The 21,104-nt window shown below is 41.2% G+C and overlaps 1 protein-coding gene across 4 annotated transcripts in view; it reads left to right on the top strand.

Annotated features, from left to right (window-relative positions):
• Positions 1–21,104, top strand: part of STX7 (syntaxin 7) — a 47,792-nt gene that overhangs the window by 22,808 nt on the left and 3,880 nt on the right. For 2 of the 4 annotated variants that reach the window (XM_070557180.1, XM_070557177.1), the window contains 7 exons: positions 7,053–7,214; positions 10,678–10,747; positions 12,737–12,830; positions 13,507–13,644; positions 14,410–14,462; positions 14,999–15,095; positions 16,574–16,646. In XM_070557180.1, the coding sequence (XP_070413281.1) occupies positions 7,076–7,214; positions 10,678–10,747; positions 12,737–12,830; positions 13,507–13,644; positions 14,410–14,462; positions 14,999–15,095; positions 16,574–16,646 (664 nt within the window). In that variant the 5' untranslated portion in view covers positions 7,053–7,075. The remainder of the gene's footprint in view (positions 1–7,052; positions 7,215–10,677; positions 10,748–12,736; positions 12,831–13,506; positions 13,645–14,409; positions 14,463–14,998; positions 15,096–16,573; positions 16,647–21,104) is intronic. The other 2 variants (XM_070557178.1, XM_070557179.1) reach the window with 1 other exon arrangement.

The raw sequence follows: 21,104 nt of genomic DNA, 5'->3' as shown, positions 1-21,104 counted from the left end.
TGTTCCACGCTTGGGGCTGCTTCGTGGAGGCAGACGGGCCTGCGGGTGTCGAGCGCGGGGAAGGAGAGGCGCCCGCCGTGGGCGTGGCCCTGGGGCGCAGGCTCCCCCGGCTTCTCGGGACTCCTCCTGTGGGAAGGAGGCCCTTCTTCGCCCAGCCCGGCTCCTCTCCACAGCTCACAGCAGCTCTTTCCCACAAGGGAGATAAGCTCCTCGTTCGGGTCACAAGACAGAGCATGAGATAGGCAGCGTATTGGAAAAAAGCCCACAGTTATTTTAGTCGCTTTCTTTCCAATTCTCTTGGGAGTTTTTCCACTTGTGATGTGCTTTTCAGAATTCTAGTAGACTTTTATTTTTTCTTGATATATGAAATAGACTAATTCACTTGATTTTTTTTCTTAGAACCTTTTTGTGTTGTTACTTATTTTCAACTAGCTGATACAGATATTTTCTCATGACCCATTATCCTACACACCTTGTACTCTGTAATGGACCTAAGCTAAGGATTCTAACTCTAATTACAATCAACTTACCAGTGACAGCATCTCGTGTTCTATAGAGATCTCTGCCATTTCCAGAATGTTCTCATAAATGTCACCTCCTGTCATCTTCCAAACCTCCCTTTAAAACAGACAGAGGGTTCAGTAGATGAGGAGAGAGTAAAGTCTACAACAGAGTTTTTTTTTTAATATTTAGTTGTGGGTTTTTTTGTTCAGTTTCAATTCTGTGACTTGTATGTGACTGCTAGATGCTTGTCACTGTCAGGCAGTAGCTGACTCTTCCCTCCTAATTGTGGGTTATAACTATTGTGTGTCAATTGATATTTATCATTCTCTCTGCAAGTCTCATAACTGTATTGAGATTATTAAGGTTCAGTACCCTCCTAAAGCATGGTTCACATTAGTTAGTTAAGATACATCAGTAAGAATGTTCTCACCGTCTCTCTCTGACTTTGGAGAAGAACGAGAACCACTTCGCATGTCAGCTGTCATCTGTTGGGCTCTTCCTGTGTCCAGTACAAGGTGCCCACAGGCACTGTTCTCAGTCAAAGTTCATGACAACGAGAGAGGGGATTTTCTCTCCATTTGACTTGGGAGACAGTTACCGCCTGGAGAGAGGAGGTACCTGCCCCCGGTCAGCAGCCAGGAAGAGTGAGGTCAGGTTTCCAGATGAGGCTGTCTGGCTCCAAGGCTGCTGCTGGTCAGCAGTAAACTCTGCGTCTTCCTCAGTGTGATGTGGGTGGGGCTGAGTCAGAACCTCAAAATCACTTGTCCAGGGATCTTACTAACCATTTTTTCCCCTATGATTGGCTATTACAACTCTGAGGTATTTTGGGTTGAGCAAGAGATGTTTTGTGCTAAAAGAGAAGATAGCTGTATTGTGTTCTCAGTTATTTGGAGACAGTTCTTTGAAGGTGCTCTGTGTGCCTATTAGGGCTGGTGCAGGGTGCCCCCCGCAGCCTGTGAGCTCTGACAGGTGGCACCGTTCATTACGTAGCTGCTGATACCAATGGCCGCCTGTGGTTTTATGACAAAAAAAATACTCTTTGCTATGAAGCACTCTTTCTTAAGTAATCCACTAGATGGCAGCAGACCCGTGTGGAACAGAAAGTGTGTCTGGTACTGACGATGATGAAGAACCAGAAGGCGAGCTGTTTTGGTTTTGAGGAAATAATAATACACCTTTTCGGATGTGTAGGAAATAAGGTCCCCCTTATGTTATGAAAAGTGTAATATATTCTTTAAAGTCACCTCTGTAGAAGTAATGATGCAAATAGTTCTAAATTGTAGATATGCAAAAGTAATTTGTTCTTTATACTCTTGTAAAGGTGCATCCTAATTTAATTGTATCTCCGTATATGAGGTGAACTTTTCTTCAAGAAACTGTTTATGGTCATGTAAAGAATTCATTCCTTAATTTTCATGTTTTATGAGGTTTTTGTCCTTTAAAGTTGGCCGTATGCCAGTTAAAATTGACTGTGGCTGTCCTGTAAATTCACAGTACCCCAGGCCAGATAATGAAATGAAATTCTGTAGAACCGACTTGGGAGAAACTAGGAATGATTATCGTTTTTTCCAGATCACCATCCTGTTTGTCATCTACTTAGAAACCTTTCTTTGTCTCCCTTTCTCTAAACTAATTTTTCTTAAACATTTTTGAACATAGTCAACTTGGACATGGCAAAAGAGCCAGTGAACCATTATCCTACTATTCAGATCTTCCAGAAGAAAAAGAACTAGGACGTAGCCCCAGACTGGAGAGTAATAAAATAAGAGAGTGATAACAACACAGCAGTTTGTCGTTATTGCCGCTGAGTGGATTCCAACCCCTAGCCCTGCTGTGGACAGCAGAGGGAACCCTGCCCGGTCCCTTTTTGTGCCATCTATTGCCTTCCATGCTGTGTCAGACAATGCTCCACTGCTATTCACAGGATTTTCATGGCCAGACTTTTTTGAAGTTAGGTGGCCAGGTCCTTCTTCCTAGTCTTTCTCCGTCTGGAAGCTCCGCTGAAACCTGTCTACCCTGGGAGCCCCTGCTGGTATTTGAAATCCTAGTGGCACAGCTTTCAGCATCACGGCAATGTACAGCCGCCACAGTGTGGCAACCCACAGACAGATGGTGCGGGTTCCTGAGCGGGGAAGGAATCTGGGTCTCGCCGGTGAGAGGGCTAGATCTTAGCCATCAGACCACCAACAATACAGCAATTGCTCTACAAAAATGTTCATCCAATACAATCAAAAAGTAACCACAATTCTGTTTCTAAATTAAAGTGAGAAAAGGTGCAGTTGAAACTGATAACCCATACACACCAGCACGGATGATGTACTGATAACATATGTTTTCTGAATATTGGAGAAATTCAACTCAGTGCGCCTGCAGGTTCAGTGGAAAATTTGCAACATTGTTAAATTTTGTACAAGATAAAGTTAGTAATGTAATGAGTACTTACTAACTCAAGTAACATGCTGAATTGAGTTTGTAAATACAAAGTTATAGTAATTTTTATTAATTTAGGAGAGGGGTCAGTCAACTTTTTCTGTAAAGAGCCAAATAGTAAATATTTTAGGTTTTGCAGGTCACATGTGGTCTCTTGCGTATTCTTCTTTTTTGATATTTTTGTTTTGTTTTTTGTTAATTCTTTAAAAATGTAACAACCGTTCTTAACCGGAGGGCTATACAGAACCAGGCTGTCGGCCCCTAAAGGCCATCATTTGCTGACCTCTGGTGTAAGAGGATAAAGCTAGTCCTATGTAAAATGTCTCTGGAATCTTGCCAGTTCATGAGACCTGAAGAAAGGACAGGCAGTTATTTCCTGATCAGTTTCAGCCAAACAGAAGGGTCCTCCTGATCACTGGTGGGCCCTGAAACGTACGTCTGAGCAGCTCAGCTTCTTTAAATTACTCCTTCAAATTAGGAACTTACTTTTCCTTTGTTTGCTTTGGCAGCTATCGTACACCTGGATTATAGAATAATCTTTTTGCAAGTCTTTTAGCTCTTTTAGCACACAGAAAAATATTGTTTGAAAACCAAGAAATCTGCATTCTAAGCCCAGCTTGTCTGGTAAATAGGTACGGTTTCTCAGACAAGTCAGTTATCCTGTCTGGTTCTCAACCTCATTTATAAAATAGGATTGAACTAATGCCGTATAATATGTTTGCTAAATTTGATTCTATAATTTCAAATTTATGTTTCCATGGGCCCTTTGTCACCCGATCAGATGATAACCCTTTGTTGATCCTCAAGTTTAGAGCTGTACAAATTCAAGGAACACAGATGAATCGGTGCTGATGTCCGAAACTGCTCCCCTGTGCCGGGTTCATAGCAGTTGCCCAGTAAGTGTTTGTGGATGAATGAACAATAAATGAGCACCCCTATCTATCTTTCTTGACTCTCCCCTTCTGTATACCTTATGTCTTAGAAATACATGTCACCTCTTATATAAGATTTGATCTTTCTAATGCTCTTTTGTGGTTCAGTTTTAAAAATGTTCGTTGAGTGTCGACAGTATAGTGGGTTCTAGAGATGCAGTAATGAACAAGACCTAGTCCTTGCCTTTACAGAGTTTACCTTCTGGTGGAGGAAACCAGTAGGTAATCTGATCATTTCAGTTTATGTCTGAGTGTGGTATCAGAGGTTGGAGTCTCCAAAGTAAATTGTCCTGCTTCTTACACCTCAAAACCAATACCGGTGCCACCTCCACTAAGGCTTTTTGGATTGTCCTCCAATAGAACACCTGTTTTGCAGGTCCTTGTTTGAAGCAGTTTCATAGCGTTTATTGCTACTGCTTCCTTTCTGGATTTATATGATGTCTTTTTTTTTTTTTTCTAGATTACATGCTGCTTGAGTAAAGGGGGCTTTGTCTTACATTCGTATTTATGAAAAGCATCCAGCACTCATTAATTAAATGCATTCTATTAGGCGATCACATAGTGGTTCCATTCTTAAGAAACTTCACTTTATGAGATACTGTGTTATTGAGATAATTGTTTCAGAGTGAAAAGAAGGTTATCAGCTAAAGCATTTGACTTGTAAGGAACTTCAGTATCAATAAAACCTAAATAGCACTAAGTAAATCTAGCTTTTGCTTATAACCAGCTTCAGAGTCTGGCCTTTCTTTGCGCAGTTGTGCCCGGGACACTCATAGGGAATCACCTGTGTTACTCACGGTGGATAGGCAAGGCTCCCAGACTCTTGGAGTAGTGTCGTTACTTCAACAACCGGCTTTTTCTCCTACGACCGCTTCTGTGATGGTGCTTCCCAGCAGTCATGACGTGATGACCCAGAAGATCCCAGTGCAGTAAGAGTTCTGGGTGTCAGGTGGCCAAAAGTAAACATCTGTTACAGTTCATCCTTTTTGTTTCCTACAGTGAATATGTTTCCCTTTTTTGCTTACTTGAGCTTGAAAAAGAAAGCAAGCCCCTGTCTCACATAGTGCTGCTGTCCATCGTGGAGCCTGAGCTCCTCTCCTGTTTCCACAAAAGGGGCGAAACCAAGGCCTCTGTAGTTCCTGCACCCACTGCCAGGGCTCGCGGGTGACTTCCAGCCCAGTCCTCAGCGTCTGCAAGGCTGAATCACAGGGTCCTTAGCTTGCGGACCGGCATGTAAGGGTAACCACGAACAGCACACCCTGTGTAAAGCACTGAAGGATGTGGATAGAGAAGGAGACAAGAGTTAAATTGTCTAAATACATGCATCCCAGAGCAAGGAGGAAAATATTGACAGGTGCCGTCGTCGTCGCTCTGCAGCTGGAAACAAGGCTGAGTCTGTACTAATGCTTTTCTCCTTAGTAGCCCCTCCTCGTTCCTTCTGCCTTCTCTCAACATCTCGGCTGTTTGGAGTCACCCTGACTTTCAACCCTGGGGCCTTGCTGCTCCTGCCACATGCTATATGGTACTCACGCTCATGACTGAACAGTATCAGCTGGTTCCCTCCAGCTCATGTCCTGAGCTTTATTCACACGCCCCCCACCCCTGGGTGTGGGCATACCCCTACATCCCCCTAAGAGTCAGCTCAGTCGCCGTATCCCATCTTGGCCCCAGGTAGTCACATGTGGCCTCAGCTTCTCAGGCAGAGACACAGTTATCATCCTCGCTTGGATATTGTCTCTAAATCAGCTCAAGGGATGGAAGAAAATTTGCAAGTGGGTAATTAGGTGTAAATGTGAAGTATCTCTCTTCACTTGCACTCCTGAGTTCCCCAGTCTAAGTTTTCTTTCTCACTTTGGATGAAATGGCACCCTGGAGCAGTGGCTTTTTGTGAGCCTAAAGACCTAGCACTTCAGCTTCCCAAGATGTTATCTCCCAGATGACACCGTAATCAAGTCTTCACATGGCCATTAAACATTCCACCAGTGCAGCAGCTTCTAGATAATGGAGTTCTGGTAGATCAGTGAATCCCATTGTCCTTGGAAAGTCTGTTAATATTTTTCTCTGCAAAGTGAATATCTTGATCAGAACCACTGGTCTGTGGAATCCCATGATTGTGACTAATACATGGATTGGAAGCTGGTAGAATCATGCGGGGAGGGGAGTAGAGTAAGCGTAATGAGATCCATAGTCCTGCTATTTTGGTGAACATGAAGTTCTGCCTCCACCAAGATGGAAGGAGTGCAGTCAGCTTGCCACTGGGTGGCTGGCTGATACCCCCAGGAATGGCGCCATATTACGGTCATGCATTGCTTAAAGACAGGGATGTGTTCTGAGAAATGCATCCTTAGGCAATTTTGTCCTTGTGTGAATATCATAGAGTGTACTTACGCAAAGAGACGGTATAGCCTACTACGCACCTAGGCTCTGTGGTACTGATCTTATGGGAGCAGGTCGTATATGCAGTCTATCATTGAGTGAAACATCATCATGTGGTGCATGACTATATTTACTTTTGATTGTTTTTGCTGCAAATTGATACCATGGCATTGCCAGTAATCATGTTCATCTGAGAAAGGGTAAGTCCATGTTGGTGAGCCTTCGTGTGGCTTTTATTTCTATAACCATTGCTAGTTTATTATCCCATTGAACAGGTGCTGGAGGAGTTGGGGTGAGGGGCAGCCTGAATGACATACATAGAACAAAACAGAGAGAGAGATACACCAACAAGATAACATAACACCTCATTCATAGTGGGCAGCTCAGGTCACCAGGTTACCTAGAACACCATTGTTTACTTTTTATCTAGGGCTGGAGAGCAAGACCAGAACTATTCCCCAAAAGGATAACATTGGTTTGCCAAAGAGAGCATGATTTTGCTCGAAGATTCCTAAGGACTCCTATGGTTTTCCTCTTGGGACTCACCACTGGTATTGTGCAGCATCCTGATATTACACAGGCGTTTGAGTTACCGTTGCATCAACCAGTTGTTAAAGCCAGGTTGTAGAGCTGCTTGTCCCACCACTTGAATTTCCTGGATAGCCTTTCTTTTGGGGAGTTGCAGCGAGGGCTGGCAACATTTGGGGCATTCAGTAAAATGTGTTGGAGCAGCATAAAATTTTCACCAAGCGTTGTTCCCCGTTTCTATTTGAGACGGCAAAGAAAAGCAATTTGTGATTTCCTTTGCAGGAGTGTGTCAACAGTCCATACAGATGAATGGACCGCGATTCTTCACTGGGAGCAGGGCCCTGGATTTTCATGGACTTTATCTTCTACCTGCTGGCATGCTCAATCCTTCAAGACACCCAAGAGCACATGTTGTTTCTTGCTTTTCAGATCCTAAACGCAGATGTAAGCAGGGCGTTGGACTAGGGTAATGTCCTCAGGAGATGATCGGTATCCTTGAGAACTAACTTGCGGTACAGAGGTACAGAGTGTGTGGGACCGTGAGAGAAGACTGAAGGCTCTCTGCTGTCCCATCCGATTGAGAGCAAACTCCGTCTCATGCTCTCTGTTTTTTAGGAGAGAGCAAAAAGAATTTATGGATCAGCAGGTTTATGCAAGGTGCCAGAGATTGTGGCCATCTGTTCCAGTACACAGATCACGTTCTGAGGAGCATTGCAATTGGAGTCACCATCTGAATAAGCTTCTGATGGCCGTCATGACTATTTGCTTTCTGTAGCCTCCAGCCAGGCCAGTTAAATGGGAATAGGAGAGGCGTCCCCACTCCCAGCTTGCCAGGTCTGTGGTGGTGTTTCTGAGCAATGCGACAGGAGTAGGTGTCGCTCTGGTTTACTGCTCTGTTAGTGTGCAGGGCCCCAGCGGCTTTCCGTTGTCTCTTCTTTCTGTAAGAGCCTTACTCAGAGAGGATGAAAAGTGGGGTTGCTGAGGGTAGTGTATCTGTTAGCAAACTAGGGAAATAACCACGTAGTGGGTTTATGCTCCCACTGGGCTTCTCAGAAGCAGTTCTAGTGAATTCTTTTTCATGGCTGAACATTCATACATTGAAGTTAGTTATCCTTTCCAGGATTGATACCTACTTTCAATCTTGTATTGCTATTCATTTTTTCAGTGAATATTATTAAAGTTCCTGTTCTCAATCCGCTTTTGTACTGGCTTGTCTGACCTCTTCTCAGTTGTTTCTAGTTCTTCATCATGTGGATGTTGTTCCTTCTTTCTTATCTCTGTCTCTACCTTTTGTTTTCTTAGGGCTTTTGATTGTGATTGTATTCTTACCTGCTTGTTTTTCTTGATTTTTACCAGGGTGATATGTGAAAAGTTGATTATCAGTGAAGTTGAATTTCTCATACGTTCATTTGCTTGTTGTAAATTTCAAGATATCTTCTGTCCATTTTTCATTGGACTATTTTTCTATTACCGTTTTGTAGGAGTTTTTTCTATATTATGGATATTAACCCCTTAGGTCATCATATGCTGCAGATATTTTCTCCCATGTATAAGTAAACACACATTATTTATATATAATTGTAATATAGATACATATTTTTCATAGAACATTAAAAATTTTGTTTTGTCAGTTTGTCATATTTTCCCCCATGTTTTTAGTTTTGTATCATACTTAGATAACATTTTATACCTCACGCAAAGATCGTAAATAAGATCATGTAATAAATACATTTGTGTACTTTTTTGTGGCAGTTAAATGGTTCCAACTTTTAGTATTTAAGTTAATAATTTATCACAGATTGATTTTGCTGTATGAGGTAAGACACGGTTCTCTGCTTTCACCCCCAAGTGGTTAGTCCGTTTTCCTGGTGTCATTTATTGAAAGTCTGTTTTTTCCTCCCTTGATAGGACTTTTTTCTGACGAGAACCCTCCTAAGGTGAGCTAGCTGCCTGCCTCTGTCCTAGAGGGGGCCACACCACAGTTTGTCTTATCAGTAAACTTTTTTTGAAAATAAAAGCTTTAAACCCCTGTAAGGTAGTCCAGGAAAATCTGTTGAGGTTGAGAAGGAAGTATATAACTAATTACAAGCAGCCATAAGTTAAAAACAGCAAAGAAAATTTCTCCACCCTACAAAAATCTACTATCAAAAAGGAAGCAAAAAGAAATTCTTTGAAACTAGCAGAAGGGTTAACGGTTGCTATTTGCTCCGTGATTCCTCTCCAGTATTTATATTGCTCAGCTTTGACATGGCAGCAGTGTTCACTATATCGTCCATGAGCAGAAGGTGTCTTGTGTTTTGGTTACAGTCATTCCCTTGATTCTGTAAATAAATAATGACTGTTTAAACGCATTGAAGCTGTGTAAATAAACCACTTACTTTAAATGACACGAGTGGATGGGTTGGATCGTTTTTCTCTAGTTCTCGGAAGTGTGAAAGTTCCTTACCCTGAGGTGAATTTTCAGCTTACTTCCACCTGGCATTTGGTTTGTGTACACACGTGCACAAACCTACAGACTCCTCTTTGGTGAAGAGCCTCTCTTTACTGCCGTGGCCGTGGACTTCTGGATCCTGAGCTTAGCATGAATTCTAAACCCCTGGCTTGTGGTTTTAAATGTTTTAAACCTACAGAAAAGTAAAAGTGTAGGACAGTGCACTCTTTGTACCCCCTTCACCGGGTTCACCAGCGGTTGGCATGTTCAGCCTTTGTTTAATCCCTCTCTCCAGCTCAAACTTAAGCTTCTCCAACTGTCCCCACAATTTTTGTTAACAGCATTTTCTTTTTTCTGATTCCGAATCCAGTCAAAAATCATACATTGCCTTTTGGGTGTTTTACTATTTGGAGTTTTTTATTTCCTTAATTTAGACGACACCTCACCCTTCATTTTTTTTTCCTTTCTTACAGTGACATTTTAAAAAGTCCCAGCCAGTTGTTATGTAGATTATCCCACAGTCTTGGTTGGTCTGATTTCTTTCCCAGGGTTAGATTCAGGTTAAATACTTTGGCAGGAGAAACGCTTGGCTCACCTTGTGACTTTGCTGTTGCATCATGTCAGGGTGCTCATGACTTTGTACCGTTGTGGCGCTAACTCGGATCTTTTGTTTTAAGCAACACATTCGTCTGTGGTAGAGTTAACTCTTATAATAATGTCGTCCATGTGGTGACACTTGGAGGTCGTGTGAATGTCCTGTGGTTTTAGCCTCCTTTGAGGATCCTTGCTAGAATCACCTGTTACATAGATAGTTGAAAAGTGATTATTGCTAATTCTGTTATTCCTCCCTCATTTATTAACTGTAATTTATTTACTTTATATTCCAATGAATTATGTAATTGTTAGAATTATTTTCCTCCTGATTCTTATGCCAGTAGAGTTAACTGAAAGTCCATGTGCCTTTGTACCAAATGTTCTAATGGATAGAGAAGAAGTGACTATTTATGGATCATAAGTGCAGTTTTTCATGTTAACGTCCCCACACAATTTCCTCTTGAAAATTAATCCATTGTTGGGGCCAGCCCTGGTGGCCTAGTGGTTAAGTTCTTAAGTTCAGTGCACTCTGCTTCAGCTTCCCGGTTTGGTTCCCGGACACAGACCTACACTGCTGTGTTAGTGGCCATGATGTGCTGGCGGCCCACATACTAAAAATTAGAGGAAGATTGGCACGGATGTTAGCTCAGAGGGAATCTTCCTCAGGGAAAAAATAAATAAATAATCCATTGTCACTAACTAGATTTAAATCGTTTCTTTTTTCTTCTTTTTCAAGTAATGTTTCCTCTCTCTCTCTTTGTTTTTCTGTCTTTTTCTAACTGCCCAGTTGCTTGTATTAATTTCTAACTGCCCAATTGCTTGCACTAATTTCTGTTGCTCTAACATTTGTAACAATTATACATTTATTTTCCATCATAATAGCTGCAGAAATACAGAGGACTCTGAATCAGCTTGGGACACCTCAGGATTCACCAGAATTGAGGCAACAGCTGTAAGTATGTAATTAAACAAAAAAGAAAAAAGAGAAAAAACACCTGTTGTAATGTTCCTTGATGGTGGGTAGTGTTATGTTTACTGGAGAAAATGGTGGAAAATTAATACAGTATTTCTGCTTCCTTATTTGTACCAAGCTTTTGTGTAGGTTTCTCCCTGTCCAGAGTCTAAGGCAGATGTTTTTCTTTATTTTAAAATAAAATAGATCTGGCTTACTCCGTCAAAGCAGAACTTCTTTAGTTGCTTTCTTGTAGCTTTTAAGTATGTTGTTTTTGATGGCTCTGAACAATGGTTCTCTAAGCTTCTCTGTTGGTGTGATTTACTTCCCACAGCCAGCAGGCCCTACAGTGGCCAGACTTGTCCTTGTTTTAGATCCGCTGTGTATCCAGTGGGAACTATCCTCCGAAAAGCTCACACCTGCATCCTTGAATTTCAGAAGCATTAGCCTCTGTTTAAAAAAAAAAAAATCTTATAATGACATTATGTAATACGTTTCAGTAAATTAATATGCTGTTAGAAGAACATCAAGAATACTGTGTAGTGTTAGAGATTTTACAGTGTTTTCACACATTTTCTCATCTGAACTTGACAGCATTGGAGTGAGAGCGATCCAAGGAACTATTTCCATTTTGCTGGTAGGGAAAACATGTCTGTTGGGGGTCTGATGATTCATCCATCATTCTGAATCTAAATCTTCAGTCTTAGTTACAGCTCTAAATTTCAAGTAATATATTTGTAATAAGTGATATGCCAAACAGTGTTAGCTGTAGAAGGGGAAATTGCAAAGAAGAAGAAATTAAAAGATAGGTAATGGTAATTCATATTTTTTTGAAGTACAATTTGAAGAATTTACAGTTATTTCTAATCTATATTATATTTTTCTGCAGTAGATACATGTCAGAGTGGTAAAAATGCCCCAAATCTAAATAATAAACCATGACTTATTAAAATAAAATGGAATAGAAACACATAATTCTTAATAGTTACAATATTTTGCTAAGGTTAATAGTGGAGATTCTGAAAATGTAGACATCATTAAAGTCTTTTTAGAATTTTAATTATATTACTTTTTCTAAAGATTTAAAGAGGCATATTAAAGACAGAGCACTTGGTAAGTAGATTTAAGTAGGTTATAATTCTTCCTTATCAGTCAAATACAGATGTAAACAAACTGTTTCATAGTATCTGCTTGTTTTAAAGAACCCTAAGTGTGAGCAGCATGTGTTTGAAATGAGAGATTGTGTATGAGAGGTACTGATGTTGTCACTTGTAAAGCATCACATTAATAATGCGAGGTGTTTTTTAGTGTCAAATTCTTTAGTTAGAAATCTTACTTTTTACTTTATAAGCTAGCTAGCAATATAGATACCAATACCGATGTAATTTACCTCTTTTATTGTGTTCTGTTCCCTTTACAGAGAAATGCTGTTACGTTTTTCCACACCAAACTTAAATAATAGTAAATTTGTACTGTTACTTACTGCCAATTCCTTTCTCTCTTCTTTTTTTTTTTAAGTATCTATCAGCTATAAATGCCCCTAAGGTAGAGAAATATGAGTGGCTGGATGTGCCCTAAAGATCTGGGAACTGGACACAGTGCAAGGCAGCAAATCCTCTTTACTTATGCACTGAGCTCCCCGTTGTGGGCTGTAGATAAAGGCTCCCACACCCCCAGTGTCTCAAACATCGGACGCCTCACAAGCTCAACTTGAGTTGGCTTGAGTCGTCCTCCTTTCTAAATAGCTGCTATGTATTTCTCAAAACTTGGTTACCCCCCGTGTGAGAAAGGACCTTCCCTGTAATCTTTGCTCAATATTTATCAAAGAATAGAACCTGGAAAATTTTATTTTCATAGAGAAAATTTGGAGCCAGTCTGTAAAAAAGCGATTTTTATAAAATTATTCATCAGGGTTGAGTCAAGTGGCAGAGTCGTGGCTTAAAGAAATATCTTAGTTCTTTGTCTATAATGTGTCTTCTCTCACTTTAGGCAACAGAAGCAGCAGTACACTAACCAGCTTGCCAAAGAAACAGACAAGTACATTAAAGAGTTTGGATCCCTGCCCACCACCCCCAGTGAACAGGTATCGAGCTGTGAGACACACTGTTGGTGCCGTGAGTGTGAGAGAAAGCAGATGTGCTGCAGGATCTCTGGACTGTTAGGCCAGAAAGGAACTTAGGGGGATAAACTCTTATTTGAGATTAGTTCACAGAACACAAAACTATGCTTAATTGCCCAGGTAGTATCCGGTGGTTCAGTAAAGCAAAGATTATGTCCATGCAAATGCCCTGACCCCTACTGAAGTCAGTGCTGAGAAAGCGCTTCCTGCGTGATTGCTTCCTGACCTTCTAGGACTGACCTCACACAGGGCGCCCGCAGTTCAAGATGTGAGGGTCCCTAGGGGCGCATATTTCTTTCCTTGCTTACTAAGCAGAAGTTACTACTTAGGTAAGAGCATAAGGTTTTATTTGCCTAAAAAAAAAAAAAGAATTACTTTAAAATAAGGGCCCACTTTTTAGGATGACAATTTCAGGTGAAAAATCCAGCGTTATGGGCCTTTTGCTTCAAGGTAAAGATACACAGTATTTGAACATATTGTCAGAATGTTATTGAGAATTCCTCAGTAAGGCCCTGTCATTGGAGAGTGAGTGAAAATTTCAGCATTAAATAAAGAGCCAGCTAGTGGTGAACCTGCTTTTGCAAATTCTGTGGAACTTCACAGCTTGATTCTAGTAGGTTTTCCCCCCACTTTTCTCTAGCGTCAAAGGAAAATACAGAAGGACCGCTTAGTAGATGAATTCACAACGTCGCTGACAAACTTTCAGAAGGTCCAGAGGCAAGCAGCTGAGAAAGAGAAAGAGTTTGTTGCTCGAGTAAGAGCCAGTTCCAGAGTATCTGTAAGTATTTAAAAAGGCATTGTAAAAATGAACAGTACTCTCTAAGGGTCCCTGAAAAGACTACCTAGGCATGTATTTTAAATCATGAAAGATCTGTGAGTATCTTGGAAATCAGTATTTGAATATTTATTTTCAAGTTCTCAGTTTTTAAGGGTAATAGTTATGTATTACTGTGATTGTTTTGTCCATGTCCTGGAACAAAGGATTACAGATTATATAAAAATATAGAAATGTTTTGTCTGAAGAGATCGAGGGTCAAATCTTTAATGGTATTCCCACATTTGCTTGAACTTGAGGCTGTTACTTTGCGTCTGCTAGTTTAGAGAGCACTTTACTCCTGCTTATGTGACAGTGATGAAATGAACATTGTGAATATATCATATCAATGTACACCTGGAGAAAATCAACGAAAGGATAAGTTAGAGTGAATTTTGACTTAACCTAATTTTAAATTCCCTTAGAAACTATTACAAGTTGTTCCTTAGTGTAGACGTTCCAAGACTCTATTATGTTTTAATCAAATAATATTTATTATTTGGCCCTTGAGTATAGTTAATGAATTGCTTCCTGGTCAGCTTAGGATATAATGTTATTATTATTTGAAGTAGTTGGCCTAAAATATTGCAACAAGAACTTTTCTCTGTTTCTCTACACAGAACACTGCCGTGCATACATTAATCAGGTTAGATTATAATGAGGGAAAATGTGAGTGCTGTGTGTTTTTCTTTGGCCCTTCTCAGTCCGTTCTCTTACTAAATTATTCAGGGTGGTTTTCCTGAGGAGAGCTCAAAAGAAAAGAATCTTGTGTCCTGGGAAAGGTAAGAAGTATAAAACATTATACAGATCAGAAGAGAGTTTTTCAAATACGTTTTATACATTGTGGTCCCTGAGACAGAATTAAAGCTTTCAGTCTGTTATGTCATGACTATCCTAAGTTATTTATAAATAGAAAACAATAAACTTGAAAATTTTTCAAAATAATTATTTATTGTATATAAGTATATAGAAATATTCCAGTATTGCAATAATACTTGATAATTATTTATTCAGGTAAATATTATTGACTTAAGTGTTATTTAATATAGATTATTGGCTGTGTGAGATTTAAGTCAACTGAGAAGAAATACCTAGCTGCCAAATAGAGTTTCCAGTAATTAAATAATAACTCTAAAAAATAATATCAGTGAAATGAAACATGAATGAAATTTGATTAGTATTTCTGTTATATTCTGGGAATTTAAGTGAACAGTTCTCTGACTTTGAAGAAAAAATATTCTATTCAGTAAGTACTTCTTAAATAGGAAGAAAGTCCATTGTTTTAATAACAGTCTTTTTTTCATGTTCTTTTTATTAGCCAAACTCAACCTCAAGTGCAGGTGCAGGATGAAGAAATTACGGAAGATGACCTCCGCCTCATTCACGAGAGAGAGTCTTCCATTCGGCAGCTTGAAGTAAGCTTGACATTGTAGAGTTGGGCCCCTGCTCTGATCTTAGTGAGTTTGTCCTCAAGATGCTTAGATAATACTCGGAGAGGGATCGAGAAAGAAAACGAAATAAATACATCAATTTGGTGGCATTTCTTAGATAAATTAGAATTATTCTCTTTCTTAAAAAAAAACAGTCTCTTTAGAATTTGTGCTATGAAGAGAGAACATACTTCCCTACACTCCCAACATTTTTTTGTTCTCAGGTCCCCTTAGCATTGAGAAAATAGGAGTCTGGAGATAACTGTCTGATCAGCAAGTCTGGATGGCTCCCCTGGCACATGATACACATCACACCTGTGTGAATAAGACTTTTTACGAGGGCTTTAAAAGTATTTTTTTGCTCTCTAGTATTTTTATGACATCAAAGCAATCTGAAGGGTTTAGTAAGCCTTAGTTCTTACGGAACCCACCTGTTCCCTAGAAGGTGGGCTGATAATAGCTGACAACAGCTACAGTGTATCGAGGACTTCCGTGTGCCAAGCACTATGTGGTGAATTCTTTATGTCAACTGTCTCCTTTAGTTCTCATAAAACCTCCGTGAAGTGGTTAACTATGTCGTAATCATTGCAGATGGGGAAACTAAGGCACAGGATGAATATGTAAATTGCCCCACCCCTTCTGAATAAAATATTTAAACTTTACTCTTTAATCAGACAAAATAATATTTATCATATATTGAAGAAAAGTAAATTTATAACTTCTTTATCCGTCACTATTCCATTGCATATTCAAATTTATTAATGTGGGACTTTAAATTTACACCTAATATTTTATTCTTTTAAGCTGTCAAGTTGATGTATAAATTTTTACTAGAAATATATCATAACAAGAATATTTTAGGGGCAGGCCCAGTGGTGCAGCGGTTAAGTTTGCACGTTCTGCTTCTCGCTGGCCCGGGGTTCACTGGTTCGGATCCCAGGTTTGGACATGACACTGCTTGGCAAAAAGCCATGCTGTGGTAGGCATCCCATATATAAAGTAGAGGAAGAAGGGTATGGATGTTAGCTCAGGGCCAGTCTTCCTCAGCAAAAAGAGGAGGATTGGCAGCAGTTAGCTCAGGGCTAATCTTCCTCCAAAAAAAAGAATATTTTATACTCTTGTGAGGAAATACTGCTTGTGCTAACAAAACTAATCTGATTGCATGACAAAACTCAGTGACCCAGGGCCCCTCTCTAGGATAGAGCCTTCATTTCCATCCTGCCTCTCCTGATACTTTTAATGTCACAAACTTATCTTAGAGAACAAGTTACTGTTTTTCAAGGTCTCTTTAGTTGGGATTGTTTATAGTTAAATAGTTTCCTAGTATTTCCAACATTTGTGTATGAAGTCTGGATGCTTGTTTGCCTGTGTATGGGGTGGTGGTTTGGGTTTTTTTAAATTTCCCCTTTTGTGGATTGGGGACTGAATTTCTGATTATAATAAAATGTACCTTTTTCTCTTAGGCTGATATTATGGATATTAATGAAATATTTAAAGATTTGGGAATGATGATTCATGAGCAAGGAGATATGATAGGTAAGCCCTGCTGATTAGATTTCGTGAGGTGGGAGCGAGCTAGACGCAGTTGACCTGTGGCATCTTCTCCAGCAGGAGAGGCTGTTCCCCTGCTCTCTTTCGGTCCCCCGGGAATTGGGAGCACAGTCTCTACAACATGCAAAGCATCATCCTTGGCGTTAGCTGAAGCACATCTCATTTTTGGCTCCTAATAATTGAAAGGACCCCCTCATTTATTTCAGGAGCCACAGATTTAGTCAGGGCCTCCTGCCGCTGAGATCATGGAGAGCATCGTGCAGCATCGTTCTGGCTGTTTCTGGGACCTCTGATTTCAGTCTTGTCCTGGTTTAATTCTCATCACACCAGGGACTTTTTGGGGAAACGTGTGCTATTTGTAATTGTGCATGTTGTCTTGTCTTTTAGATTAGAAGGAATAGGTAGCCATTTTTCTGCTCATTCATTCTAATAGCTTTTTGGTAGATTAATTTAATAGCATTACTTAGGTGATAAAAATTCCTTTAGAAAAATTCTTTGAAAAAGTCAGTGACTGAGACTCCCTTTAAGTTTTAAATGTAATAGTAATTCGTTTAAGGTATAATTGTCAATGTTAATCAGGATCCTGATCATGTTTGTAATTTTGAAATATGAAGATACCTGTGCTTATGTCTAAAGATACATTTACTATATTTCCTGTATTTGGTTCAGTTGAAATACTTGGACTTATAGTTTAATATAACTCTTATTTGTCCATTCTTACCCTGCTCTGTAGCCCCACTAGGCCACAGGGTAAAATTTCAAAAACCGTTCGTTCATCCAACAAATATTTATTGAGTGCCTGCTATATCTGAGCACAAATCTAGACATTGGAGATTCAGCTGAAATTAAACAACAGATAAAAGACCCTCCCTTTGTGGCTCTTATCATCTAATGGGAGGAGAGAGACAATTTAAAAAAAAGAGAGAGAAAAGTAAGTAAATGGTGATAAGTGGTGGGGAAGATGAGGCCAGGGCAGGGGAAGGGACTGCTGGTGGTGGAGAATGTTGCTGCTTTGTGTAGGGCAGGCAAGTGAGGCCTTCCTGATAGGTGACATTTTAGTGAAGACTTCATGGAAGTAAGGGAACAAGTAGGAGAAAGTGTTCCAGGAGAGGAAGAGCAGGCACCAGGACCTTCAGGCAGAAGCCTGGCATCGTTGGGGAGTGATGCAGGCAAGAGGAAGATGGAGACAGTGTCAGAGGTCATGGGATGGCATCATGTAGCATCCTGAGCCGTTACAAGGACTTTTATCATTATTAATAGATGGGAAGCCACAGGAGGATTTGAGCAAAGCATGTTATAGTCTCACTTAGGTTTTCAAAGGCTCACTTTGGCTGCTAGGTTGAGAACAGACTCTGGAGGGCAAGACCAAAGGCAGAGAAAGCACTTCAAAGGTTATTGCAGGAATCCAGGTGAGCACTTGTGTTACCTTGGATCAGGATGGCAGCAGTGAAGTGGATGACGAGTGGTGGAATTCTGGATTTTTTTTTAGTGTAGAGCCAAAAAAATCTACTGCCCAGCTGCATATGGGGTGAGAAAGTTAATTCAAGGATGACTCTAAGGTTTTGGCCTGGCCCACAAAAGTTGTGGTGTTGCCGTTTTCTGAGATGGGGAGCTTTCTAACTGGGGCAGGTCTGGCTAGGTGTAAGTCGATAACTCCTGGATATATTAAGTCTGAGGGGCCAGTTGACACCCAAATGAGGGTTTAATAGGCATCGGAAGGTGAGCATGGAGTTCAGGGGAGAAGTCCGGGCTAGGGGTATAAATCTGGGGATCATCTGCACGGGGGGGGATTTAAAGCTGTGGGTTAGGTGAGATCACATTGGAAACAGGTGTAGGCAGAGAAGAGAAGGGCTCTCAGGACTTCACCCTGCGTCCTATAAATATTTAGAGTGTGGTCAGCAAACTACATCTATTTGTTTGTGCCTATGGCAACTTTCATACGACGGAGGCATAGTTGAGCATTTATGGCAGAAATTATATGAAGCACAAATCTTAAAATATTTATTATTTGGCCCTTTCTAGAAAAAGTTTGTTGACTCCTGATTTAGAGCCCAGAAGGTTTAAGAGGAACCAACAAAAAAGACTGAGAAAGAATAGTCAGTGATGTAGAGGAAAACCAAGTCAGTGTGTTGTTCTGGAATGAGGTGGAGAAAGTGCTTCAAGAGCACTGGCTGGTCAGCTGTTGGAAATGCTGCTGTAGGTTAAGTAAGCTGAGGACCAAGAGTTGACTGCTGACTTTAATAGTGTGTAGGATGTAGGTGATCTGGGACAAGAGCTGTGTTGGTGAAATAGTGTAGGTGAAAGCATGAGGAAGAGAGAATGAGAGGAGAGCGACTGGAGGCAGCAAGTACTCACAGCTCTTTGAAGGAGTCAAGCTGGAAAGTGGACCAGAGCATGAGGGCACAGCTGCCAGTAGATGTGGAATAAACAAAAGGGGTTTTTCGGTTCATTTTTAAGATAGTAGGTATTGATGGTTAGGAATGATTCATGAGGGAAAGAAATATTGCTGATGAGTGAGAAAGAGGAAAATTGCTGGGTGGAGGTCCTTGTGTTAAGAGACAAGGAATGGGAGAAAGTGCACGGATGGAGAGGTGGGTTCTTGCTGGGAGTGTGGACTGTTTCTCCCGGACAGCAGGAGAGAAGGCAGAGCACCGGTGCTGTTGCATGCAGTTGGTGGATAAGGTCGAGGGAGGATGTAGAGATGTCTTCTGATTGTTCCTGTTGTCTCAGTGACCTGGAAGTCAAGGTCACTGGCTGAGAATGACTCTGTGTGAGAAGTCATGAGAAGTGTGAAGAGAAAGGAGAAAGAATGACGTGGTCTTCCAGGAGCTGGGAAAATGAGGTAGGCTTGCTTGGCAGTCATGAATTTAAAGTGAAGTAAGTCAGCCTAGGAGATTCTTTGTTGCATCCATGTTCAGCTGCATGGGTACTGGTTAGGGCTTTGTCATGTAAATATGACTGAAGTAGAGGGGACAGGGGAGCTGAGGGTGAATGCAAGAAAGTGACGATGCATGATTGCCTTGGGATGTAAGCCAGGTAAGGAGGGAAGAGAGAACATGAAGTATTTGAGGGACAATGAAGAAGTGGAGATCAATGAAGTTGGGTCTTAGAAGGAGTGAACTGTAAGGATAACAGGTAGTGAGACTGAAATTGAGATTATGGAGAAGCTGCAGTTACTGGTCGTGACAGGTGGGGGTGTCATCACGGAGGCAGGTGGCTGAGAAAGGGTACCGGGCAAAGTCTTTGAAAACTGTGTGTTCAAGGGATTGAGAGGCCAAGGAATTAGCGGGTCAGCAGTTAGAGATTGAAGTCGCCAATATGTTTAATAGAAATGTGGAGGAGAATGTCAGCAAGTCGGGTAAAATATTCAAGGGATGAGAAGAGAAGACCATGAGATCTATAGATGTCTGCAACAAGGAGGGTTGGATGAGGAGAGAAGACCATGAGATCTGTAGATGTCTGCAACAAGGAGGGTTGGATGAGGAGAGCAGACCATGAGATCTATAGATGTCTGCAACAAGGAGGGTTGGATGAGGAGAGAAAAGACCATGCGATCTGTAGATGTCTGCAACAAGGAGGGTTGGATGAGGAGAGCAGACCGTGAGATCTGTAGATGTTTGCAACAGGGAGGGCTGGATGAGGAGAGCAGACGGTGACATCTGTAGATGTCTGCAACGAGGAGGGTTGGGTGAGGAGAGAAGACCGTGAGATCTATGGATGTCTGCAACAGGGATGGTTGGATGAGGAGAGCAGACCGTGAGATCTGTAGATGTTTGCAACAGGGAGGGCTGGATGAGGAGAGCAGACCGTGAGATCTGTAGATGTCTGCAACGAGGAGGGTTGGGTGAGGAGAGAAGACCGTGAGATCTATGGATGTCTGCAACAAGGAGGGTTGGATGAGGAGAGCAGACCGTGAGATCTGTAGATGTCTGCAACGAGGAGGGTTGGATGAGGAGAGAAAAGACCGTGAGATCTATGGATGTCTGCAACGAGGAGGGTTGGATGAGGAGAGCAGACGGTGAGATCTGTAGATGTCTCCAACAGGGAGGGTTGGGTGAGGTTGATAGCATGAGCTTTCAAACTGAGATTCGGTGGGAAGGAGGAGTGGTCTCTGCTGCTGCAAAGCGGCCCCCGTTCCACCCCAGGCCAGAGGAGGGTGGGGAGGAAAACTCACTTGAGAAGACTGCATGGGTCCTCGAGGAGGGCTGAGTCTCAGCACAGAAGTAGGTTGATGATGGCCACAGAGTGAGGGTGGTTTTGGGGTCTATATTTACCCTAAGTAAAAGCTGAGATGCTGTCAGAGAACTCAAGCCAGGTGACAGTACTTTTCAGGGGTTACCAGGTAGAACGAGGCTTGTAATGAAGATGATCAAGTTTCGTTTCTTCAGATTTTTATGTCATCTTTGGATTACCCAAGAAATAATATAGGGAAGAATTATGGCC

The sequence above is a fragment of the Equus przewalskii genome, chromosome 9 (genome assembly GCF_037783145.1).
Source record: "Equus przewalskii isolate Varuska chromosome 9, EquPr2, whole genome shotgun sequence".
NCBI classification, from domain to species: domain Eukaryota; kingdom Metazoa; phylum Chordata; class Mammalia; order Perissodactyla; family Equidae; genus Equus; species Equus przewalskii.
Note: the sequence above shows the minus strand (reverse complement) of the source record. Positions and strands in the feature narration are given on the sequence as shown.